A 27,541-nucleotide genomic window follows, 5' to 3' on the forward strand; every position below is an offset into this window, starting at 1 on the left:
CGGCGTCACACAGCGACCGAGCCCCGGGCACCGACGTCACAGAGCGACCGAGCCCCGGGCACCGGCGTCACAGAGCGACCGAGCCCCGGGCACCGGCGTCACACAGCGACCGAGCCCCGGGCACCGGCGTCACAGAGCGACCGAGCCCCGGGCACCGGCGTCACACAGCGACCGAGCCCCGGGCGCCGACGTCACAGAGCGACCGAGCCCCGGGCACCGGCGTCACACAGCGACCGAGCCCCGGGCGCCGGCGTCACAGAGCGACCGAGCCCCGGGCACCGGCGTCACAGAGCGACCGAGCCCCGGGCGCCGGCGTCACACAGCGACCGAGCCCCGGGCGCCGGCGTCACAGAGCGACCGAGCCCCGGGCGCCGGCGTCACAGAGCGACCGAGCCCCGGGCACCGGCGTCACAGAGCGACCGAGCCCCGGGCGCCGGCGTCACACAGCGACCGAGCCCCGGGCGCCGGCGTCACAGAGCGACCGAGCCCCGGGCGCCGGCGTCACACAGCGACCGAGCCCCGGGCGCCGGCGTCACAGAGCGACCGAGCCCCGGGCGCCGGCGTCACAGAGCGACCGAGCCCCGGGCACCGGCGCCACACAGCGACCGAGCCCCGGGCGCCGACGTCACACAGCGACCGAGCCCCGGGCGCCGACGTCACACAGCGACCGAGCCCCGGGCGCCGACGTCACACAGCGACCGAGCCCCGGGCACCGACGTCGCACAGCGACCGAGCCCCGGGCGCCGACGTCACACAGCGACCGAGCCCCGGGCGCCGGCATCACACAGCGACCGTGCCCCGGGCACCACACAGCGACCGAGCCCCGGGCGCCGGCATCACATAGCGACCGAGCCCCGGGCACCACACAGCGACCGAGCCCCGGGCACCACACAGCGACCGAGCCCCGGGCACCACATAGCGACCGAGCCCCGGGCACCACACAGCGACCGAGCCCCGGGCACCACACAGCGACCGAGCCCCGGGCACCACACAGCGACCGAGCCCCGGGCACCACACAGCGACCGAGCCCCGGGCACCACACAGCGACCGAGCCCCGGGCACCACACAGCGACCGAGCCCCGGGCACCACACAGCGACCGAGCCCCGGGCATCACACAGCGACCGAGCCCCGGGCACCACACAGCGACCGAGCCCCGGGCACCACATAGCGACCGAGCCCCGGGCACCACACAGCGACCGAGCCCCGGGCACCACACAGCGACCGAGCCCCGGGCACCACACAGCGACCGAGCCCCGGGCACCACACAGCGACCGAGCCCCGGGCGCCGACGCCACACAGCGACCGAGCCCCGGGCGCCGACGCCACACAGCGACCGAGCCCCGGGCGCGGGCGTCACACAGCGACCGAGCCCCGGGCACCGACGCCACACAGCAACCGAGCCCCGGGCACCGACGCCACACAGCGACCGAGCCCCGGGCACCACACAGCGACCGAGCCCCGGGCGCCGACGCCACACAGCGACCGAGCCCCGGGCGCCGACGCCACACAGCGACCGAGCCCCGGGCGCCGACGCCACACAGCGACCGAGCCCCGGGTGTCACACAGCGACCGAGCACTGACGCCACACAGCGACCGAGCTCCGGGCGCTGACACCACACAGCGACCGAGCCCCGGGCACCGGCGTCACAGAGCGACCGAGCCCCGGGCACCGGCGCCACACAGCGACCGAGCCCCGGGCACCGGCGCCACACAGCGACCGAGCCCCGGGCGCCGACGTCACACAGCGACCGAGCCCCGGGCGTCACAGAGCGACCGAGCCCCGGGCGCCGGCGTCACACAGCGACCGAGCCCCGGGCGTCACAGAGCGACCGAGCCCCGGGCGCCGACGTCACACAGCGACCGAGCCCCGGGCACCACACAGCGACCGAGCCCCGGGCACCACATAGCGACCGAGCCCCGGGCACCACACAGCGACCGAGCCCCGGGCACCACACAGCGACCGAGCCCCGGGCACCACACAGCGACCGAGCCCCGGGCACCACACAGCGACCGAGCCCCGGGCGCCGACACCACACAGCGACCGAGCCCCGGGCGCCGACGCCACACAGCGACCGAGCCCCGGGCGCGGGCGTCACACAGCGACCGAGCCCCGGGCACCGACGCCACACAGCAACCGAGCCCCGGGCACCGACGCCACACAGCGACCGAGCCCCGGGCACCACACAGCGACCGAGCCCCGGGCGCCGACGCCACACAGCGACCGAGCCCCGGGCGCCGACGCCACACAGCGACCGAGCCCCGGGCGCCGACGCCACACAGCGACCGAGCCCCGGGTGTCACACAGCGACCGAGCACTGACGCCACACAGCGACCGAGCTCCGGGCGCTGACACCACACAGCGACCGAGCCCCGGGCACCGGCGTCACAGAGCGACCGAGCCCCGGGCACCGGCGCCACACAGCGACCGAGCCCCGGGCACCGGCGCCACACAGCGACCGAGCCCCGGGCGCCGACGTCACACAGCGACCGAGCCCCGGGCGTCACAGAGCGACCGAGCCCCGGGCGCCGGCGTCACACAGCGACCGAGCCCCGGGCGTCACAGAGCGACCGAGCCCCGGGCGCCGGCGTCACACAGCGACCGAGCCCGGGCGTCACAGAGCGACCGAGCCCCGGGCGCCGGCGTCACACAGCGACCGAGCCCCGGGCGCCGACGCCACACAGCGACCGAGCCCCGGGCGCCGACGCCACAGAGCGACCGAGCCCCGGGCACCGGCGTCACAGAGCGACCGAGCCCCGGGCACCGGCGTCACACTGCGACCGAGCCCCGGCCGCCGACGCCACAGAGCGACCGAGCCCCGGGCACCGGCGTCACAGAGCGACCGAGCCCCGGGCACCGGCGTCACAGAGCGACCGAGCCCCGGGCACCACACAGCGACCGAGCCCCGGGCACCGGCGTCACAGAGCGACCGAGCCCCGGGCGCCGGCGTCACAGAGCGACCGGGCCCCGGGCACCGGCGTCACAGAGCGACCGGGCCCCGGGCACCACACAGCGACCGAGCCCCGGGCGCCGACGTCACAGAGCGACCGAGCCCCGGGCACCGGCGTCACAGAGCGACCGAGCCCCGGGCGCCGACGTCACACAGCGACCGAGCCCCGGGCACCACACAGCGACCGTGCCCCGGGCACCGGCGTCACAGAGCGACCGAGCCCCGGGCACCGGCGTCACAGAGCGACCGAGCCCCGGTCACCGGCGTCACAGAGCGACCGAGCCCCGGGCACCACACAGCGACCGTGCCCCGGGCACCGGCGTCACAGAGCGACCGAGCCCCGGGCGCCGACGTCACACAGCGACCGAGCCCCGGGCACCACACAGCGACCGAGCCCCGGGCACCGGCGTCACAGAGCGACCGAGCCCCGGGCACCGGCGTCACAGAGCGACCGAGCCCCGGTCACCGGCGTCACAGAGCGACCGAGCCCCGGTCACCGGCGTCACAGAGCGACCGAGCCCCGGGCACCGGCGTCACAGAGCGACCGAGCCCCGGGCGCCGGCGTCACAGAGCGACCGAGCCCCGGGCGCCGGCGTCACAGAGCGACCGAGCCCCGGGCGCCACACAGCGACCGAGCCCCGGGCGCCACACAGCGACCGAGCCCCGGGCGCCACACAGCCACCGGGCCCCGGGCGCCACACAGCGACCGAGCCCCGGGCACCACACAGCGACCGAGCCCCGGGCGCCACACAGCCACCGGGCCCCGGGCGCCACACAGCGACCGAGCCCCGGGCGCCACACAGCCACCGGGCCCCGGGCGCCACACAGCCACCGGGCCCCGGGCGCCACACAGCGACCGAGCCCCGGGCACCACACAGCGACCGAGCCCCGGGCGCCACACAGCCACCGGGCCCCGGGCGCCACACAGCGACCGAGCCCCGGGCACCACACAGCGACCGAGCCCCGGGCGCCGGCATCACACAGCGACCGAGCCCCGGGCGCCGACGCCACACAGCGACCGAGCCCCGGGCGCCGACGCCACACAGCGACCGAGCCCCGGGCGCCGACGCCACACAGCGACCGAGCCCCGGGCACCGGCGTCACACAGCGACCGAGCCCCGGGCGCCGGCATCACACAGCGACCGAGCCCCGGGCGCCGACGCCACACAGCGACCGAGCCCCGGGCGCCGACGCCACACAGCGACCGAGCCCCGGGCGCCGGCATCACACAGCGACCAAGCCCTGGGCACCGGCGTCACACAGCGACCGAGCCCCGGGCGCCGGCAGCACACAGCGACCAAGCCCTGGGCACCGGCGTCACACAGCGACCGAGCCCCGGGCGCCGGCATCACACAGCGACCGAGCCCCGGGCGCCGGCAGCACACAGCGACCAAGCCCTGGGCACCGGCGTCACACAGCGACCAAGCCCTGGGCACCGGCGTCACACAGCGACCGAGCCCCGGGCGCCGACGCCACACAGCGACCGAGCCCCGGGCGCCGGCATCACACAGCGACCGAGCCCCGGGCACCGGCGTCACACAGCGACCGAGCGCCGGGCGCCGGCATCACAGAGCGACCGAGCCCCGGGCGCCGGCGTCACAGAGCGACCGAGCCCCGGGCGCCGGCATCACAGAGCGACCGAGCCCCGGGCGCCGGCGCCACACAGCGACCGAGCCCCGGGCGCCGACGCCACACAGCGACCGAGCCCCGGGCGCCGGCGTCACAGAGCGACCGAGCCCCGGGCGCCGGCGTCACAGAGCGACCGAGCCCCGGGCGCCGGCGTCACAGAGCGACCGAGCCCCGGGCACCGGCGCAACACAGCGACCGAGCCCCGGGCACCGGCGTCACACAGCGACCGAGCCCCGGGCACCGGCGTCACACAGCGACCGAGCCCCGGGCACCGGCGTCACAGAGCGACCGAGCCCCGGGCGCCGGCGTCACAGAGCGACCGAGCCCCGGGCACCGGCGTCACAGAGCGACCGAGCCCCGGGCACCGACGTCACAGAGCGACCGAGCCCCGGGCGCCGGCGTCACACAGCGACCGAGCCCCGGGCGCCGGCGTCACACAGCGACCGAGCCCCGGTCACCGACGTCACACTGCGACCGAGCCCCGGGCACCGACGTCACACTGCGACCGAGCCCCGGGCGCCGACGTCACACAGCGACCGAGCCCCGGGCGCCGACGTCACACAGCGACCGAGCCCCGGGCACCGACGTCACACAGCGACCGAGCCCCGGGCACCGACGTCACACAGCGACCGAGCCCCGGGCGCCGACGTCACACAGCGACCGAGCCCCGGGCACCGACGTCACACAGCGACCGAGCCCCGGGCACCGACGTCACACAGCGACCGAGCCCCGGGCACCGACGTCACACAGCGACCGAGCCCCGGGCACCGACGTCACACAGCGACCGAGCCCCGGGCACCGACGTCACACAGCGACCGAGCCCCGGGCGCCGACGTCACAGAGCGACCGAGCCCCGGGCACCGGCGTCACACAGCGACCGAGCCCCGGGCACCGACGTCACACAGCGACCGAGCCCCGGGCGCCGGCGTCACAGAGCGACCGAGCCCCGGGCGCCGGCGTCACAGAGCGACCGAGCCCCGGGCGCCGACGTCACACAGCGACCGAGCCCCGGGCGCCGACGTCACACAGCGACCGAGCCCCGGGCACCGGCGTCACAGAGCGACCGAGCCCCGGGCACCGGCGCCACACAGCGACCGAGCCCCGGGCGCCGACGTCACACAGCGACCGAGCCCCGGGCACCACACAGCGACCGAGCCCCGGGCACCACATAGCGACCGAGCCCCGGGCACCACACAGCGACCGAGCCCCGGGCACCACACAGCGACCGAGCCCCGGGCACCACACAGCGACCGAGCCCCGGGCACCACACAGCGACCGAGCCCCGGGCATCACACAGCGACCGAGCCCCGGGCACCACACAGCGACCGAGCCCCGGGCACCACACAGCGACCGAGCCCCGGGCACCACACAGCGACCGAGCCCCGGGCACCACACAGCGACCGAGCCCCGGGCACCACACAGCGACCGAGCCCCGGGCACCACACAGCGACCGAGCCCCGGGCATCACACAGCGACCGAGCCCCGGGCACCACACAGCGACCGAGCCCCGGGCGCCACACAGCGACCGAGCCCCGGGTGTCACACAGCGACCGAGCCCCGGGCGCCACACAGCGACCGAGCCCCGGGCGCCACACAGCGACCGAGCCCCGGGCGCCGGCGTCACACAGCGACCGAGCCCCGGGCGCCACACAGCGACCGAGCCCCGGGCACCACACAGCGACCGAGCCCCGGGCACCACATAGCGACCGAGCCCCGGGCACCACACAGCGACCGAGCCCCGGGCACCACACAGCGACCGAGCCCCGGGCACCACACAGCGACCGAGCCCCGGGCACCACACAGCGACCGAGCCCCGGGCACCACACAGCGACCGAGCCCCGGGCGCCGACGCCACACAGCGACCGAGCCCCGGGCGCCGACGCCACACAGCGACCGAGCCCCGGGCGCGGGCGTCACACAGCGACCGAGCCCCGGGCACCGACGCCACACAGCGACCGAGCCCCGGGCACCGACGCCACACAGCGACCGAGCCCCGGGCACCACACAGCGACCGAGCCCCGGGCGCCGACGCCACACAGCGACCGAGCCCCGGGCGCCGACGCCACACAGCGACCGAGCCCCGGGCGCCGACGCCACACAGCGACCGAGCCCCGGGTGTCACACAGCGACCGAGCACTGACGCCACACAGCGACCGAGCTCCGGGCGCTGACGCCACACAGCGACCGAGCCCCGGGCACCGGCGTCACAGAGCGACCGAGCCCCGGGCACCGGCGCCACACAGCGACCGAGCCCCGGGCACCGGCGCCACACAGCGACCGAGCCCCGGGCGCCGACGCCACACAGCAACCGAGCCCCGGGCGTCACAGAGCGACCGAGCCCCGGGCGCCGGCGTCACACAGCGACCGAGCCCGGGCGTCACAGAGCGACCGAGCCCCGGGCGTCACAGAGCGACCGAGCCCCGGGCGCCGGCGTCACACAGCGACCGAGCCCGGGCGTCACAGAGCGACCGAGCCCCGGGCGCCGGCGTCACACAGCGACCGAGCCCCGGGCGTCACAGAGCGACCGAGCCCCGGGCGCCGGCGTCACACAGCGACCGAGCCCGGGCGTCACAGAGCGACCGAGCCCGGGCGTCACACAGCGACCGAGCCCGGGCGTCACACAGCGACCGAGCCCGGGCGTCACACTGCGACCGAGCCCCGGGCGCCGACGCCACACAGCGACCGAGCCCCGGGCGCCGACGCCACAGAGCGACCGAGCCCCGGGCACCGGCGTCACAGAGCGACCGAGCCCCGGGCACCGGCGTCACACTGCGACCGAGCCCCGGCCGCCGACGCCACAGAGCGACCGAGCCCCGGGCACCGGCGTCACAGAGCGACCGAGCCCCGGGCACCGGCGTCACAGAGCGACCGAGCCCCGGGCACCACACAGCGACCGAGCCCCGGGCACCGGCGTCACAGAGCGACCGAGCCCCGGGCGCCGGCGTCACAGAGCGACCGAGCCCCGGGCGCCGACGCCACAGAGCGACCGAGCCCCGGGCACCGGCGTCACAGAGCGACCGAGCCCCGGTCACCGGCGTCACACTGCGACCGAGCCCCGGCCGCCGACGCCACAGAGCGACCGAGCCCCGGGCACCGGCGTCACAGAGCGACCGAGCCCCGGGCACCGGCGTCACAGAGCGACCGAGCCCCGGGCGCCGGCGCCACACAGCGACCGAGCCCCGGGCGCCGGCGTCACAGAGCGACCGAGCCCCGGGCGCCGGCGTCACAGAGCGACCGGGCCCCGGGCACCGGCGTCACAGAGCGACCGGGCCCCGGGCACCACACAGCGACCGAGCCCCGGGCGCCGACGTCACAGAGCGACCGAGCCCCGGGCACCGGCGTCACAGAGCGACCGAGCCCCGGGCGCCGACGTCACACAGCGACCGAGCCCCGGGCACCACACAGCGACCGTGCCCCGGGCACCGGCGTCACAGAGCGACCGAGCCCCGGGCGCCGACGTCACACAGCGACCGAGCCCCGGGCACCACACAGCGACCGAGCCCCGGGCACCGGCGTCACAGAGCGACCGAGCCCCGGGCACCGGCGTCACAGAGCGACCGAGCCCCGGGCACCGGCGTCACAGAGCGACCGAGCCCCGGTCACCGGCGTCACAGAGCGACCGAGCCCCGGTCACCGGCGTCACAGAGCGACCGAGCCCCGGGCACCGGCGTCACAGAGCGACCGAGCCCCGGTCACCGGCGTCACAGAGCGACCGAGCCCCGGGCGCCGGCGTCACAGAGCGACCGAGCCCCGGGCACCGGCGTCACACAGCGACCGAGCCCCGGGCACCGGCGTCACACAGCGACCGTGCCCCGGGCACCGGCGTCACAGAGCGACCGAGCCCCGGGCGCCGACGTCACACAGCGACCGAGCCCCGGGCACCACACAGCGACCGAGCCCCGGGCACCGGCGTCACAGAGCGACCGAGCCCCGGGCACCGGCGTCACAGAGCGACCGAGCCCCGGGCACCGGCGTCACAGAGCGACCGAGCCCCGGGCACCGGCGTCACACAGCGACCGAGCCCCGGTCACCGGCGTCACAGAGCGACCGAGCCCCGGTCACCGGCGTCACAGAGCGACCGAGCCCCGGGCACCGGCGTCACAGAGCGACCGAGCCCCGGGCACCGGCGTCACACAGCGACCGAGCCCCGGTCACCGGCGTCACAGAGCGACCGAGCCCCGGTCACCGGCGTCACAGAGCGACCGAGCCCCGGGCACCGGCGTCACAGAGCGACCGAGCCCCGGGCGCCGGCGTCACAGAGCGACCGAGCCCCGGGCGCCGGCGTCACAGAGCGACCGAGCCCCGGGCGCCGGCGTCACAGAGCGACCGAGCCCCGGGCGCCGGCGTCACAGAGCGACCGAGCCCCGGGCGCCGGCGTCACAGAGCGACCGAGCCCCGGGCGCCGGCGTCACAGAGCGACCGAGCCCCGGGCGCCGGCGTCACAGAGCGACCGAGCCCCGGGCGCCGGCGTCACAGAGCGACCGAGCCCCGGGCGCCGGCGTCACAGAGCGACCGAGCCCCGGGCGCCGGCATCACACAGCGACCGAGCCCCGGGTGTCACACAGCGACCGAGCCCCGGGTGTCACACAGCGACCGAGCCCCGGGTGTCACACAGCGACCGAGCCCCGGGTGTCACACAGCGACCGAGCCCCGGGTGTCACACAGCGACCGAGCCCCGGGTGTCACACAGCGACCGAGCCGCGGGTGTCACACAGCGACCGAGCCCCGGGTGTCACACAGCGACCGAGCCCCGGGTGTCACACAGCGACCGAGCCCCGGGTGTCACACAGCGACCGAGCCCCGGGTGTCACACAGCGACCGAGCCCCGGGTGTCACACAGCGACCGAGCCCCGGGTGTCACACAGCGACCGAGCCCCGGGTGTCACACAGCGACCGAGCCCCGGGTGTCACACAGCGACCGAGCCCCGGGTGTCACACAGCGACCGAGCCCCGGGTGTCACACAGCGACCGAGCCCCGGGCACCACACAGCGACCGAGCCCCGGGCGCCACACAGCGACCGAGCCCCGGGTGTCACACAGCGACCGATCCCCGGGCACCACACAGCGACCGAGCCCCGGGTGTCACACAGCGACCGAGCCCCGGGCACCACACAGCGACCGAGCCCCGGGCACCACACAGCGACCGAGCCCCGGGCACCACACAGCGACCGAGCCCCGGGCACCACACAGCGACCGAGCCCCGGGCACCACACAGCGACCGAGCCCCGGGCGCCACACAGCGACCGAGCCCCGGGCACCACACAGCGACCGAGCCCCGGGCGCCGACGTCACACAGCGACCGAGCCCCGGGTGTCACACAGCGACCGAGCCCCGGGCACCACACAGCGACCGAGCCCCGGGTGCCACACAGCGACCGAGCCCCGGGTGTCACACAGCGACCGAGCCCCGGGCACCACACAGCGACCGAGCCCCGGGCACCACACAGCGACCGAGCCCCGGGTGTCACACAGCGACCGAGCCCCGGGCGCCACACAGCGACCGAGCCCCGGGCGCCGACGCCACACAGCGACCGAGCCCCGGGCGCCACACAGCGACCGAGCCCCGGGCACCACACAGCGACCGAGCCCCGGGCGCCACACAGCGACCGAGCCCCGGGCACCACAGAGCGACCGAGCCCCGGGCACCACACAGCGACCGAGCCCCGGGCGCCACACAGCGACCGAGCCCCGAGCACCACAGAGCGACCGAGCCCCGGGCACCACACAGCGACCGAGCCCCGGGTGCCACACAGCGACCGAGCCCCGGGTGCCACACAGCGACCGAGCCCCGGGCGCCACACAGCGACCGAGCCCCGGGCACCACACAGCGACCGAGCCCCGGGCACCACACAGCGACCGAGCCCCGGGCGCCGGCGTCACACAGCGACCGAGCCCCGGGCGCCGACGTCACACAGCGACCGAGCCCCGGGCACCACACAGCGACCGAGCCCCGGGCGCCACACAGCGACCGAGCCCCGGGCGCCACACAGCGACCGAGCCCCGGGCGCCACACAGCGACCGAGCCCCGGGTGCCACGCAGCGACCGAGCCCCGGGCGCCACACAGCGACCGAGCCCCGGGCGCCACACAGCGACCGAGCCCCGGGTGCCACACAGCGACCGAGCCCCGGGCGCCACACAGCGACCGAGCCCCGGGTGCCACACAGCGACCGAGCCCCGGGTGTCACACAGCGACCGAGCCCCGGGCACCACACAGCGACCGAGCCCCGGGTGTCACACAGCGACCGAGCCCCGGGTGTCACACAGCGACCGAGCCCCGGGTGTCACACAGCGACCGAGCCCCGGGCGCCACACAGCGACCGAGCCCCGGGCGCCGACGTCACACAGCGACCGAGCCCCGGGTGCCGACGTCACACAGCAACCGAGCCCCGGGCGCCACACAGCGACCGAGCCCCGGGTGCCACACAGCGACCGAGCCCCGGGCGCCACACAGCGACCGAGCCCCGGGCGCCACACAGCGACCGAGCCCCGGGCACCACACAGCGACCGAGCCCCGGGCGCCACACAGCGACCGAGCCCCGGGTGCCACACAGCGACCGAGCCCCGGGCACCACACAGCGACCGAGCCCCGGGCACCACACAGCGACCGAGCCCCGGGTGCCGACGTCACACAGCGACCGAGCCCCGGGTGTCACACAGCGACCGAGCCCCGGGCACCACACAGCGACCGAGCCCCGGGTGCCGACGTCACACAGCGACCGAGCCCCGGGTGTCACACAGCGACCGAGCCCCGGGTGCCACACAGCGACCGAGCCCCGGGCACCACACAGCGACCGAGCCCCGGGCACCACACAGCGACCGAGCCCCGGGCACCACACAGCGACCGAGCCCCGGGTGCCACACAGCGACCGAGCCCCGGGCACCACACAGCGACCGAGCCCCGGGCACCACACAGCGACCGAGCCCCGGGCACCACACAGCGACCGAGCCCCGGGCACCGACGTCACACAGCGACCGAGCCCCGGGCGCCGACGTCACACAGCGACCGAGCCCCGGGCACCACACAGCGACCGAGCCCCGGGCACCACACAGCGACCGAGCCCCGGGCACCACACAGCGACCGAGCCCCGGGCACCACACAGCGACCGAGCCCCGGGTGCCACACAGCGACCGAGCCCCGGGCACCACACAGCGACCGAGCCCCGGGCGCCACACAGCGACCGAGCCCCGGGCACCACACAGCGACCGAGCCCCGGGCGCCACACAGCGACCGAGCCCCGGGTGCCACACAGCGACCGAGCCCCGGGCGCCACACAGCGACCGAGCCCCGGGCGCCACAGAGCGACCGAGCCCCGGGCGCCACACAGCGACCGAGCCCCGGGCACCACACAGCGACCGAGCCCCGGGTGCCACACAGCGACCGAGCCCCGGGCACCACACAGCGACCGAGCCCCGGGCACCACACAGCGACCGAGCCCCGGGCGTCACAGAGCGACCGAGCCCCGGGCGCCACACAGCGACCGAGCCCCGGGCACCACACAGCGACCGAGCCCCGGGTGCCACACAGCGACCGAGCCCCGGGTGCCACACAGCGACCGAGCCCCGGGTGCCACACAGCGACCGAGCCCCGGGCGCCACACAGCGACCGAGCCCCGGGCACCACACAGCGACCGAGCCCCGGGCGCCACACAGCGACCGAGCCCCGGGCACCACACAGCGACCGAGCCCCGGGTGTCACACAGCGACCGAGCCCCGGGCGCCACACAGCCACCGGGCCCCGGGCACCACACAGCGACCGAGCCCCGGGTGCCACACAGCGACCGAGCCCCGGGCGCCACACAGCGACCGAGCCCCGGGCACCACACAGCGACCGAGCCCCGGGCGCCACACAGCGACCGAGCCCCGGGTGCCACACAGCGACCGAGCCCCGGGTGCCACACAGCGACCGAGCCCCGGGTGCCACACAGCGACCGAGCCCCGGGCGCCACACAGCGACCGAGCCCCGGGTGCCACACAGCGACCAAGCCCCGGGCACCGGCGTCACAGAGCGACCGAGCCCCGGGCGTCACAGAGCGACCGAGCCCCGGGCGCCACACAGCGACCGAGCCCCGGGCGCCACACAGCGACCGAGCCCCGGGCACCACACAGCGACCGAGCCCCGGGTGCCACACAGCGACCGAGCCCCGGGTGCCACAGAGCGACCGAGCCCCGGGCGTCACACAGCGACCGAGCCCCGGGTGCCACACAGCGACCGAGCCCCGAGTGCCACAGAGCGACCGAGCCCCGGGCGTCACAGAGCGACCGAGCCCCGGGTGTCACAGAGCGACCGAGCCCCGAGTGCCACACAGCGACCGAGCCCCGAGTGCCACACAGCGACCGAGCCCCGGGCGCCACAGAGCGACCGAGCCCCGGGCGTCACAGAGCGACCGAGCCCCGGGCGCCACACAGCGACCGAGCCCCGAGTGCCACACAGCGACCGAGCCCCGGGCGCCACAGAGCGACCGAGCCCCGGGTGCCAGCGTCACTGATACCCCCTCACCCAGTTGAAGTTCCTGAGGTCAGCAGTATCTGTGCTGCTGTGTTCAGTTAACTCAACAATAAAATATGGGACAGTCAACTCAGGAAGCAGAGCGCAATTCAATTCTTTTTAATGTTTGTGAACACGAGCAAGAATAACACTCGGGAGGAAAATCTCAAAGAAGCTGATGGGTTTTGCAGCAGCTCAGTGAATGTCACAGACCAGTTGACACCAGTGGCCAGAAAGGGGAAAATAAATGGGTTCTGTCAGATCATTTCCATTAACTATAATACAGCAATGCTGTCATCAATTAAACAGCAGTAATATCTGGCACTGAAAACTGTTAACTCAAGTGATTGCATCCAGAGATTGCCTGTGCGTGCAACATTTGACAGATCAATATCGAAGCAGCAATCGGAAAGTATTCCAACTGAAATTCACCCTGTATGCAATAATGAAAATGGACCATTATTGGAAGCAAGGTAAACAGATGCATATTTCGAATGATTTGCCAAGACTAATCATTTCCTGTAATGACATGTTTAACAACAGAGGTTATACATCAGTATACAAGGGGTCATTTAAAAGCCTTACTGTGCCAGCCCACAGCTTCTACATCTTTTGACTCACTATCTTTGGATAGACAAAAATTAGGGTCTTTACTCTGAATCCAACTTAAACTGTACCTGCCCTGGGAGTGTTTGATGGGAACAGTTTAGATGGAACTTTACTCTGCATCTAACCCCATGCTGTACCTGCCTTGGGAGTGCTTGATGGGGACAATGTAGAGGGAGCTGTACTCTGTACCTAACTAGGGGAAATCATAGAAATCATAGAAACCCTACAGTACAGAAAGAGGCCATTCGGCCCATCGAGTCTGCACCGACCACAATCCCACCCAGGCCCTACCCCCATATATTTTACCCGCTGATCCCTCTAATCTACGCATCCCAGGACACTAAGGGGCAATTTTTTTTTTAGCATGGCCAATCAACCTAACCCGCACATCTTTGGACTGTGGGAGGAAACCGGAGCACCCGGAGGAAACCCACGCACACACGAGGAGAATGTGCAAACTCCACACAGACAGTGACCCGAGCCGGGAATCGAACCCAGGTCCCTGGAGCTGTGAAGCAGCAGTGCTAACCACTGTGCTACCGTGCCGCCGTTTTTCTTTTTCTCTTCCCCCCCAAGTAATCTGATTGGCTTAAAGTGCAGCTCTCTAGAAAATGGATTGGCTTAGCTTACATCACTCAAACAGTATCTGTTCACGGTATTTGGCCTTTTTTTTTCAGGCCCCTACATCTGTATCTAACCCTGTGCTGTACCTGTTCTGGGAGTCTTTGATGGGGTCAGTGTAGAGGGAGCTTTACTCTGTATCTAACCCTGTGCTGCACCTGTCCTGGGAGTCTTTGATGGGGTCAGTGTAGAGGGAGCTTTACTCTGTATCTAACCCCGTGCTGTACCTGTCCTGGGAGTGTTTGATAGAGACAGTGTAGAGGGAGCTTTACTCTGTATCTAACCCCGTGCTGTACCTGTCCTGGGAGTGTTTGATGGAGACAGTGTAGAGGGAGCTTTACTCTGTATCTAACCCCGTGCTGTACCTGTCCTGGGAGTGTTTGATGGAGACAGTGTAGAGGGAGCTTTACTCTGTATCTAACCCCGTGCTGTACCTGTCCTGGGAGTGTTTGATGGAGACAGTGTAGAGGGAGCTTTACTCTGTATCTAACCCCGTGCTGTACCTGTCCTGGGAGTGTTTGATGGAGACAGTGTAGAGGGAGCTTTACTCTGTATCTAACCCCGTGCTGTACCTGTCCTGGGAGTGTTTGATGGAGACAGTGTAGAGGGAGCTTTACTCTGTATCTAACCCCGTGCTGTACCTGTCCTGGGAGTGTTTGATGGAGACAGTGTAGAGGGAGCTTTACTCTGTATCTAACCCCGTGCTGTACCTGTCCTGGGAGTGTTTGATGGAGACAGTGTAGAGGGAGCTTTACTCTGTATCTAACCCCGTGCTGTACCTGTCCTGGGAGTGTTTGATGGAGACAGTGTAGAGGGAGCTTTACTCTGTATCTAACCCCGTGTTGTACCTGTCCTGGGAGTGTTTGATGGAGACAGTGTAGAGGGAGCTTTACTCTATTTGTTGACACTGATGCACTCATTCTCTGGCCTCAGCAACATCTGATCCCAGTGTGATGGGGGCGGGGTCTTGCTGCATAATATACAAAGATACTGATATCCAGATACTGACTACTTCATGATCGCAAAGTGAAACGGAGAAGGCAATGTTATCACTGTACATGGATTTATTCCACTCCTGGGCTCAAATTACTCCAATTCCACTTTGCTATGAAACACAAACGATTTAATCCTGAAAACCGTTGACAAAGGTTGATAGCTGAAGCGTTGTTATCGGTGCTCTCCACAGGCACTCACTGACTGCACCCAATTCTGACCAGGTAGCTTTTTGTTCAATGTTTAATTCTTCCTGTTCTATGAAACTTACTTTTATAGCTCCAGTGAATGCTGGTGACCTGGATTTCCTGAGTTGGAATGTATTGTTCCACAAACTTCTTTCCCTGCAGTCTGTGCCATAGCGTTGTCTTCCCTGTGTTTCTGTCACCTCGAATCAGGATTTTCACTAAGAAAAAAGAAATGCCAGAAAGATTCACAAACATGTTAGAAAATCATTAATTCTCCAGTTGTTTCAGTTCTGTTTCCCACACACTGCACAATGGAACATCCTAGCCCATCCGAGGAAATCAAAGTGAAGAGCCAGAGCAATGAGTTTGGTCAATGCCAATCTCTGACCAGGGGGTTTGGTCACCTAGGATCTCTGACCAATTACAACATTTGATCACCAGAAATCTCTGACCAATCAAAGGGCTTGATCACCGGAATCGGGAGCTTGGGAAGGGTTTTAAATGAATATTTTGTCTCCGTGTTTACATAGGAAAGGGATGATGCAGATTTAGTATTCCGGGAGGAACACAGATATTGGATAGGATAATCCAAAAGAGAGAGAAAATATTCAAAGTGTTGAAAGTTGATAAGTCACCAGGATCAAATAGATTGTTTCCGAGACTGCTAAAGGAGATGGCAGATGCGCTGAGGACGATTTTCCAATCCTCGCTAGATACAGGGGAGGTACCGGACAATTGGAGAAATGCAAATGTAATTCCATTGTTTAAAAAGGAAATGCCAAACAATTATAGGCCAGTTAGTCTTACATCAGTGGTGGGCAATTTAGTCGAATCAATCCTGAGATTTAAGATTAACTGTCATGTCGAAAGATATGGACCAGTCGGGGATGGTCAGCATGGATTTGCTAAAGACCTTGCCTCTCAAACTTGATTGAATTATTTGAAGTGACAAGGAGGATCGATGAGGGTAGTGCAGTGGATGTTGTGTACATGGATTTTAGTGAGGCGTTTAACAAGGTCCCACAGGCAGATTGGTCAAAAAGTAAAAGCCCACGGGATACAGGGTAATGTGGCAAATTGGATAAGAACATAAGAAATAGGAGCAGGAGTCGGCCATCTAGCCCCTCGAGCCTGCCCCGCCATTCAATAAGATCATGGCTGATCTGATAGTGGTTTAGTTCCACTTACCCGCCCGCTCCCCATAATCCCTAAAAAGTTGGCTTGGTAACAGGAAACAAAGGGTAATGGCCGATGGCTGCCCTTGCGAATGGAACGCTGTTACAAGTGAAGTCATGAAGACCCTCCCTCCTCCAGTCAGGTGAAGTCACCTGATGAAGGAATACTGCTCCGAAAGCTTGTGATTTCTAATAAACCTGTTGGACTATAACCTGGTGTAACTATGTGGAGAGATTGGAGAGCTTGGGGTTATTTTCCTTGGAACAAAGGTGGCTGAGGGGTGACTTGATAAAGGTGTACAAAATTATGAGGGGAAGAGATAGAGTGGGCAGTATAAAATAGTTTCCCTTGCTGGAGAGTTCTAGAACCGGGGACATAGATTCAAGATAAGTAGCAGACGGTGTAGGGGGGGACATGGGGAAGAACTTTTTTACCCGGGGTGGTGGGTGTCTGGAATTCGCTGCCCGAGTTGGTGGTGGGACAGAGATTCTAAACTCGTTTAAAACGTACCTCGATCTGCACCTTAAGTGCTATAAGCTACAGGGCTATGGACCTGGTGCAGGAAGGTGGGATTAGAAAGGGCACCTGGGTGTCCTCAGGCTGGCATGGACAAGATGGACTGAATGGCCTCCTTCTGTGCAGTAAATATTCTACAGTTCTGTGGTGTAAGGGAAATGGAGACAGTTGAAGAACACAACACTCCCCAACAATTCCGTTACAGCAAATAGTTTACCGCACTGTCACTCACAACACCTCACTGAACACCCATGTAGAAATCCAGCCTCTAAAGTCAGCAGCATCCATCACAAGGGAAATATCAGATTGTTTAACTTGATTGACACTTGAGCCCAAACATCAGTTGAACAGCAGGCACAGGGGATGAGGGGAGACAGGAGGGGAGACAGGAAGGGAGTGTTTTTTTCAAGAGTGCCATTCCACTCGCTGCAGATCATTCAAAGGCAGTATACAAAGAGTTCATGTAAACTGTTGCTGATGTTCAGCTCAGTACAGGCAGCTGACACACAAACTGAAAGCTGCCATCGTCTGAATATGCTTCTGTTAATTACAATACCAGCTTCCAGCGATCCCTGCAAGATTCTGCAACCTCTCAGACACCTTTGCCATCTATATACACACACGGGCTGAGAAAATTACACTTTAACCTGCTCCTAATATACACGCACTGTTAAATCATTCATCACAGCTTGAGCTGAAAACATCAAATCTGGGTTACAGTACTGTTGCGGACTGGTCTGTCACGGAATAACACTGGGATACATTACTGGTGGGGACGGGTCTGTAACTGTATAACACTGGGGTACAGTACTAGGGGGATGGGTCTGTCACTATAACACTGCGGTACAGTACTGGTGGGGACGGGTGTGTCACTGTATAACACTGGTGTACAGTACTGGTGGGGACGGGTCGATAACTGTCTAACACTGGGGTACAGTACTGGTGGGGATGGGTCTGTCACTGTATGACATTGGGGTACAGTACTAGTGGGGATGGGTCTGTCACTGTATGACATTGGGGTACAGTACTAGTGGGGATGGGTCTGCATCTGTATAACACTGGGGTACAGCACTGGTGGGGAAGCGTCTGTCACTGAATAACACTGGGGTACAATACTGGTGGAGACCGGTCTTTCGCTGTATAACAGTGCAGTATAGTGCTGGTGGGGATGGGTCTGTCACTGTATAACACTGCTGTACAATACTGGTGGGGACGGATCTGTCACTGTATAACACTGCTGTACAATACTGGTGGGGACGGGTCTGTCACTGTATAACACTGCGGTACAGTACTAGTGGGGATGGGTCTGTCACTATATAACACCGCAGTACAGTACTGGTGGGGACAGGTCTGTCACTGTATAACACTGCGGTACAAAATACTTGTGGGGACGGATCTGTCAATAAACCTGTTGGACTTTAACCTGGTGTTGTTAAACTTCTTACTGTGTTTACCCCAGTCCAACGCCGGCATCTCCACATCATGACTATATAACAGTGCAGTATAGTACTGGTGGGGACGGGTCTGTCACTGTATAACACTGGGGTACAGTACTAGTGGGGATGGGTCTGTCACTGTATAACACTGGGGTATAGTACTGGTGGGGACAGGTCTGTCACTGTATAACACTGCTGTACAATACTGGTGGGGACAGGTCTGTCACTGTATAACACTGGGGTACAGTACTAGTGGGGATGGGTCTGTCACTGTATAACACTGGGGTATAGTACTAGTGGGGATGGGTCTGTCACTGTATAACACTGGGGTACAGTACTAGTGGGGATGGGTCTGTCACTGTATAACACTGGGGTATAGTACTGGTGGGGACAGGTCTGTCACTGTATAACACTGCTGTACAATACTGGTGGGGACAGGTCTGTCACTGTATAACACTGGGGTACAGTACTAGTGGGGATGGGTCTGTCACTGTATAACACTGGGGTATAGTACTGGTGGGGACAGGTCTGTCACTGTATAACACTGCTGTACAATACTGGTGGGGACAGGTCTGTCACTGTATAACACTGGGGTACAGTACTAGTGGGGATGGGTCTGTCACTGTATAACACTGGGGTATAGTACTGGTGGGGACAGGTCTGTCACTGTATAACACTGCTGTACAATACTGGTGGGGACAGGTCTGTCACTGTATAACACTGGGGTACAGTACTAGTGGGGATGGGTCTGTCACTGTATAACACTGGGGTACAGTACTAGTGGGGATGGGTCTGTCACTATATAACAGTGCAGTATAGTACTGGTGGGGACGGGTCTGTCACTGTATAACACTGGGGTACAGTACTAGTGGGGATGGGTCTGTCACTGTATAACACTGGGGTACAGTACTAGTGGGGATGGGTCTGTCACTGTATAACACTGGGGTACAGTACTAGTGGGGATGGGTCTGTCACTGTATAACACTGGGGTACAGTACTAGTCACAGTTTTTTTTTTAACTGGTCGGTGCAACATCGTGGGCCGAAGGGCCTGTTCTGCGCTGTAATGTTCTATGTTCTATGTTCTAGTGGGGATGGGTCTGCCACTGTATAACACTGGGGTACAGTACTGGTGGGGTAAGGATTAGAGTTAGCCAGTGGATCTTTCCGCTCTATATTCAGGGATACAGTACTGTGCGTCCAGTCTTTGTTTTATGTGTTGTACTGGTTGTGCAAGTCCACACAGACTGCTGATGAAGCCTTCGCTCTGCCAGTCACCTTCAGAATGCCTGCACTAACTCAGCAATCAAAGCAAGTGTGTTTCTAAATGAATTGCTGCGCATTGGTGGAGACATTTACTTAAGACAGTCCTTTCGATGTGGAATCTGGCACTGGTGAAGAGATGTATCAGAGCTGCAATGCGGCAGATAGCTGCCCCCCACTCCAGAATCTCTCCAATATGTGGCCATCATCCACACACAGTGCTGGACTGTTGATGCCTGGCAGAGAAACATGAGGGACAAAGGGACAACTCAGTACCTGTAGGCAGGCATTAGATTTTCATCTTTTCAATCCTTGGCACAAGCTTGTTTTAAATATGAGTTCATGGGATGTGGGTATCAGTGACATGGTCCATCACTGACCACCCATTGAGAAAGTGGTGCTGAGTCCCATGTGGTGTACCCAGTGTTATAGTGATAGACCTGTATCCAACAACAACTTGTATTTATGTTGCACCTTTAACATAATAAAAGATCCCAGGTGCTTCGCAGAAGAACTTTAAACTAAATTTCACACAAAGTCACAAAAAATGGTATCAGGTCAGACCAAAAGCTTCGTCAAAGAGATAAGTTTTAAGGAATGATTTAAAAGAGGAATGTGAGGTAGAGAGAGGGTGCGATAGAATTCCAGAGCAACTGAACAATGAAAACTGAGAATTGGGGAAGCGCAGATATTGAGGGGAATTGGAGGGATGGAGGAGATCATAGAGATAGGGAGGGAGCAAGTGGGGGTGTGGGAGGGGGTTAGTGGTGGTGAGAAGCCATTGCAGGGATTCCCTGGCTATGATTAGATAGCTAAGAATGGACCACTTCCGCACACTTCCAAGTGGAGAGGTGTTGGGAGGACAAATCACAGTGTGGGTCAAATCATGTCAAAGGCTACAGCGAGGTGGAAAAGAGTGAGGAGGGAAAGTTTACCTTTGTCACAGCCAAAGTTATCATGGTGGCTCTGAAAGCAGCGTAGCACTCCAGAATCTGCCCTTCCATCTAACCTAAGGTTCTGTTTCTCTGTTGAGACTATCTCTCCCTCCAACTGAACTTCTGATTCCTCAAATGAACAGTGTCTCAATCAATGCTCATGGTCACTGTTCCCAATAGGATTTCAATGTAATTCTCTCTTCAGGTCCAGTCTCCCTCTCCTTCAAATTTCCCCTCATTGAGCCGCTCTTCAAAATAACACCCCTTGCAAATTTCTGCCCAATTACCAACCTACTTTTCCTTCATAAAAGGTTCTCTCAAATCGAAGCCCATCTTTGTAGGAAGTTCATGTTTGAATCTCCTGTCAGATCTCTGCCCTGCTACAGGACCACAACATAGAAACATAGAAAAACTACAGCACAAAACAGGCCCATCGGCCCAACAAGTTGTGCCGAACATATCCCTACCTTTTAGGCCGACCTATAACCTTCCATCCTATTAAGTCCCATGTACTCATCCAGGAGTCTCTTAAAAGACCCTATTGAGTCTGCCTCCACCACCACTGACAGCAGCCGATTCCACTCGCCCACCACCCTCTGTGTGCAAAACTTCCCCCTAACATTTCCCCTGTACCTACCCCCCAGCACCTTAAACCTGTGTCCTCTTGTAGCAGCCATTTCCACCCTGGGAAAAAGCCTCTGAGAGTCCACCCGATCTCTATCTACATCTTATATACCTCGATTAGGCCTTCTCTCATCCTACATCTCTCCAAGGAGAAAAGTCCGAGCTCCCTCAGCCTATCCTCATAAGGCATGCCACTCAATCCAGGCAACATCCTTGTAAATCTCCTCTGCACCCTTTCAATCTTTTCCACATCCTTCCTGTAATGAGGTGACCAGAACTGAGCACAGTACTCAAAGTGGGGTCTGACGAGGGTCTTATAAAGCTGCATCATTATCCCCGGACTCCTAAACTCAATCCCTCGATTGATAAAGGCCAGCACACCATACGCTGCCTTAACCACCTCCTCCACCTGCGGGGCCAATTTTAGAGTCCTATGGACCCGAACCCCAAGGTCCTTCTGATCCTCCACAGTACTAAGAGTCTTTCCCTTTATATTGTACTCCTTCATCCCATTTGACCTGCCAAAATGGACCACTACGCGTTTATCTGGGTTGAAGTCCATCTGCCACTTCTCCGCCCAGTCTTGCATCCTATCTATGCCCCTCTGTAACTTCTGACATCCCTCCAGACTATCCACAACCCCACCAACCTTCGTGTCGTCGGCAAACTTACCAACCCATCCCTCCACTTCCTCATCCAACTCATTTATGAAAATGACAAACAGCAAGGGTCCCAGAACAGATCCCTGGGGCACTCCACTGGTGACCGACCTCCATTTAGAAAAAGACCCATCTATACCCACTCTCTGCCTCCTTTGGGCAAGCACAGTAAGAAGTCTCACAACACCAGGTTAAAGTCCAACAAGTTTATTTGGTAGCAAATACCATAAGCTTTCGGAGCAATGCTCCTTCGTCAGATGGAGTGGATATCTGTTCTCAAACAGGGCACAGACACAGAAATCAAGCCAGTTCTAGATCCACAGGGCAGCAGCCCCTTGGATCCAATGCCCTCTCACTTTTTCTAGAAGCCTTGCCCTCTTTTTAGGTCAAACCAAATAAACAAACTCAGATTAAGTCAGGACAAAGTAAAAGGGGCAGCTCCCCAAAAGGAGGGGGAACAGCCCGAACAGAAATCAAAGTACAAAGGAAACTTAAAACCATCAAATTAAAATGTGATTATTAGGGTCGATAACGCACCCCAACCCCTGCGGTGCCCAGCGGGTGCGGAAAGCGTCAACCGCGTCCGTGGACACCGCATGCTCCCTCTCCAGGGACACCCGGCCGCGAACATAGCCGCGGTAGAGGGGAAGATAGTCAGGATGGACGGCCCCCTCGATCGCCTGCTGCCTGGACCGGTAAATAGCGCGTTTCGCCAGGCCCAGGAACAGGTTCACGAGGAGGTCGCCATCCCGACCCTCCCCTCTCCGCACCGGGTGTCCGTAGATCAGGAGCGTGGGACTGAAGTGCAAACAAAACATCAATAAAAGGTTCTTTAGGAAAACATAAAGGGAGTGCAGCCTAAGACACACAACATAGACATGGGGGACCTTATCGAACGCCTTGCTAAAATCCATATAAACCACATCTACCGCTTTCCCTTCGTCAATGTGTTTAGTCACATTTTCGAAGAACTCCACCAGGCTCGTGAGGCACGATCTACCCTTGACAAAGCCATGCTGAGTATTCTTGAGCATACTAAACCTCTCTAAATGCTCATAAATCTTATCCCTCAGGATCTTCTCCATCAGCTTACCAACCACTGAGGTTAGACTCACCGGTCGGTAATTTCCTGGGCTATCCCTATTCCCCTTCTTGAGAATAGGAACCACATCCGCAATCCTCCGGCACCTCCCCCGTCGCCATCGACGACGCAAAGATCATCACCAGAGGCTCTGCAATCTCTTCCCTTGCCTCCCACAGTAACCTGGGGTACATCCCATCCGGACCCGGCGACTTATCTATCTTGATGCCATTCAAAGATTCCAGCACAACCACTTTGTTAAATTCCACATACTCAATCTTTTCAGTCCACCACAAGCCCGCAGTACATCCACCCAGGTCCTTCTCCTCTGTGAAAACCGAGGCAAAATACTCATTAAGCACCTCTGCCATTTCTACTGGTTCCGTACAGATTTTCCCGCCTTCACCTTTTATAGGCCCTATTCCTTCACGTCTCATCCTTTTACTCTTCACATATTTATAGAACGCCTTAGGATTTTCCTTAATCCTACCTGCCAACGCCTTCTCGTGACCCCTTCTGGCTCTCCTAATTTCTTTCTTTAGTCCCTTCCTACAAGCCGTATACTCATCCAGATCCCTATCTTTGCCAAGCTCTCTGAACCTTTTGTACGCTTTCCTTTTCTTCTCGACTGGGTCCCGTACAGCTTTCGTGCACCACGGTTCCTTTAACCTACCAACTCCTCCCTGTCTCCTCGGAATGTTGTCCTGTAGAACTCTAGACAGACATTCCTTGAAAAACTGTCATCTCTCTTCAGTACATTTCCCCGAGAATACCTCCTTCCAATTTACTCCTCTAATTTGCTGCCTTATGTCTTCATATTTCCCCTTACTCCATATAAACGCTTTCCTAGCTTGCCTGATCCTCTCTTTTTCCAATGCAAGCATAAAGGAGATAGAATTATGATCGCTATCCCCAAGATGCTCTCCCACAGAGATCTAACACCTGTCCAGGTTCATTGGTCAGTATCAGATCAAGTACAGCCTCTCCTCTTGTAGGCTTGTCCACATGCTGTGTCAGGAAACCCTCCTGAACACACCTAACGAACTCCTCCCCATCCAATCCCCTTACCCTAGGGATATTCCAAACTATGTTTGGGAAATTAAAGTCTCCCATCACAACAACTCTGCTATTACTGCATCTCTCCAGGATCGGTTTCCCTATCCGCTCCTCCACCTCCCTGTTACTATCGGGCGGCCTATAGAAAACTCCCAGCAAAGTGATCAACCCCTTCCCACTCCGAACTTCCACCCACAGAGACTCTGTAGACAATCCCTCCACAGCATACACCTTCTCTACAGCTGTGACACTATCCCTGATCAGCAGTGCCACTCCACCTCCTCTTTTGCCTCCCTCCCTGTCCTTCCTGAAACATCTGAATCCCGGCACCTGGAGTATCCAGTCCTGTCCCTGAGAGGTCCAAGTCTCCGTAATGGCCACCACATCACACTTCCAGGCATCGATCCACGCTCTGAGCTCATCCCCTTTATTCACTATACTCCTGGCATTAAAGTAAACACATCTCAATCCTTTGGTCTGAGCTCTCCCCTTCTCTATCCCCCGTCCATCCTCCCTCTTGCACTGTCTATAACCCTTCTCTGTTTGCGAGCTAACTTCCTCGCTCCCAGTCACCTCGTCTCGATCCCCTCCCCCCAACCTATCTAGTTTAACCTCTCCCCAGTAGCCTTAGCCAACCTTCCCGCCAGGATATTGGTCCCCCTGGGATTCAAGTGCCACCCGTTTTGTGTGTACAGGTCACACCTGCCCTTAAAGAGGTCCCAATGGTCCAGGAACCTGAATCCCTGCCCCCTGCACCAGTCCCTCAGCCACACATTCATCCTCCACCTCACTCCATTCCTGCCCTCACCCTCCTGTGGCACAGGCAGCAATCCTGAGATTACTACCTTTGCTTTCCTCCTTCTCAGCTGTCTCCCTAATTCCCTGTACTCTCTTTTCATGACCCCTTCCCCCTTCCTTCTCACAACAACTCATCAGACTCACACTGTTGCCAGGGACAGAGATGGACCAATGGTCCCCAGCTGTCATGCTTTGTCCCAGCCCCAGTCACAATATCCCAATGCCCTTTCCATTAGACCCCGTCACCTTTACCTTTTGCCCGACAAATGTTACCCTTGGTCTTTTGCGCCATCTCCTTACCCTCTGAACCTCGTCACCCTCGCCCTCTGTCCCTGTCGCCCCGTCACCCCCTGCCCCGTCACCCCCTGCCCGGGTTATACTCACTGTTGTACTGAACTCCTTTGGCGAATCTCCGCTGTAGGCTCTGGTTCATGCTCTGGAGTCCGGCCGGGATGATCTTCTCCCTGCCGGGGACCTGCTCCGTGCCCACCAGCTTCTTCAGTGCCGAAAACATGTCGCCGGGGGAAGCGACCTCGCCTCAGGAGCCGCCAACAGGGAGACGGAGCCGGAGCCTGAGCGGCCACAACAGCAACATCAACCCGGCAGGCCCGGCTCCAGGGGCGGGAGAGCAGCCAGTGCGCCTGCGCCGCCCGTTCGCTCCCCCACCGCGCCTGCGCCGCCCGTTCGCTCCCCCACCGCGCCTGCGCCGCCCGTTCGCTCCCCCACCGCGCCTGCGCCGCCCGTTCGCTCCCCCATCGCGCCTGCGCCGCCCGTTCGCTCCCCCACCGCGCCTGCGCCGCCCGTTCGCTCCCCCACCGCGCCTGCGCCGCCCGTTCGCTCCCCCACCGCGCCTGCGCCGCCCGTTCGCTCCCCCACCGCGCCTGCGCCGCCCGTTCGCTCCCCCACCGCGCCTGCGCTGCCCGCTCGCTCCGCCAATGCGCCTGCGCCGCCCGCTGTCCCCCCCCGCCCGCTGTCCCCCCCCCGCACCGCACTTGCTTCCACAGTCAGCATGCTGTGCGGAAACAGGAGCATTAGACGGCCATTCAGCCCATCCAATCTACCCCACCATACAACATGGCCATGGTTGATCACCCAGTTCACTTTGGCCCGTCAACTCATGCAGATTTGATAAATGGTATCCTTCTGCACAGTAAGAGTTTTAACAACACCAGGTTAAAGTCCAACAGGTTTATTTGGTAGCAAATACCATTCGCTTTCAGAGCGCTGCTCCTTCGTCAGATGGAGTGGAAATCTGCTCTCAAACAGATGTTGGGTTTATGTCACACTATCAGTAACCCCCACAGCTTGCCTCCTGGACTTGCAGAATCTCACTGGCTGTCCTGTCTGGAGACAATACACATCTCTTTAACCTGTGCTTAATGCTCCCTCCACTCACATTGTCTGTATCTTTAAGACCTGGTTGGCTGTAGAGATTCGCATTCTAATCAGTATTCTGTAACTTGATTTTGTGTCTCTGTGCCTTGTTTGAGAGCAGATTTCCACTCCATCTGACGAAGGAGCAGCGCTCCGAAAGCTAATGGCATTTGCTACCAAATAAACCTGTTGGACTTTAACCTGGTGTTGTTAAAACTCTTACTGTGCTTACCCCAGTCCCAACGCCGGCATCTCCACATCATCCTTCTGCACTGCAGGGATTCTATGGTTCTAAATCATAGAATCATAGAAACCCTACAGTGCAGAAAGAGGCCATTTGGCCCATCGAGTCTACACCGACCACAATCCCACCAAGGCCCTACACCTATATCCCTACATATTTACCCACTAATCCCTCTAACCTACGCATCCCAGGACACTAAGGGCAATTTTTTAGCATGGCCAATCAACCTAACCTGCACATCTTTGGACTGTGGGAGGAAACCGGAGCACCCGGAGGAAACCCATGCAGACACGAGGAGAATGTGCAAACTCCACACAGACAGTGACCCAAGCCGGGAATCGAACCCAGGTCCCTGGAGCTGTGAAGCAGCAGTGCTAACCACTGTGCTACCATGCCGCCAAATTGGATCGACTAAGCCTGTATTCACTGGAGTTCAGAAGAATGAGAGGGGATCGAATTGAAATGTATAAATTTCTGACAGGGCTGGATGGATTGGGTGCAGGTATTTTGTTTCCTCTGGTTAGGGAGTCTAGAACAAGCTGTCATTGTCTTAGGATATGGGATAGGTCTTTTAGGACTGAGATGAGGAGAGATTTCTTTATTCGGAGGATGGTGTAGCGATGGAACTCTCTACCACAGAAAGCCATGGAGGTCAAGTCATTGAATATATTTAAGAAATAAATAGATTTCTAGACTCTAAAGGTATCAAGGGGTATGTGGAGATGCTGGAAGGTGAGATAGAAGATCAGCCATGATCATATTAAATGGCAGAGCAGGCTTGAAAGGCCGAATGGCCTACTCCTGCTCCTAGTTTCTGTTCTACTGCAACTGTCATCTTGTTCCTCACTTAATCTGTCTGTATCTGTTTAAGTGTGGGGAAGTTTTTTGTTTTATTTTTTTCTTGCT

General features: G+C 62.1%; 1 protein-coding gene across 4 annotated transcripts in view; it reads right to left on the reverse strand.

Annotated features, from left to right (window-relative positions):
• The window catches only part of LOC144502602 (rab-like protein 6), a 203,991-nt gene extending 178,254 nt beyond the window's left edge, over window positions 1-25,737 (reverse strand). For 2 of the 4 annotated variants that reach the window (XR_013499360.1, XM_078226721.1), the window contains exons 1-2: window positions 25,402-25,658; window positions 15,558-15,692 (exon numbers count right to left, since the gene is read on the reverse strand). Coding sequence is in view for 3 of the 4 variants with exons in the window: in XM_078226721.1 (XP_078082847.1) it covers window positions 15,558-15,692; window positions 25,402-25,531 (265 nt within the window). In the remaining variant the exon portion in view is untranslated. Of the gene's footprint in view, window positions 1-15,557; window positions 15,693-25,401 lie in introns of all 4 variants that reach the window. The other 2 variants (XM_078226722.1, XM_078226723.1) reach the window with 2 other exon arrangements.
• Between the last annotated feature and the right edge of the window lie 1,804 nt (window positions 25,738-27,541).

This window comes from Mustelus asterias, chromosome 13 (assembly GCF_964213995.1).
Source record: "Mustelus asterias chromosome 13, sMusAst1.hap1.1, whole genome shotgun sequence".
Taxonomy (NCBI): domain Eukaryota; kingdom Metazoa; phylum Chordata; class Chondrichthyes; order Carcharhiniformes; family Triakidae; genus Mustelus; species Mustelus asterias.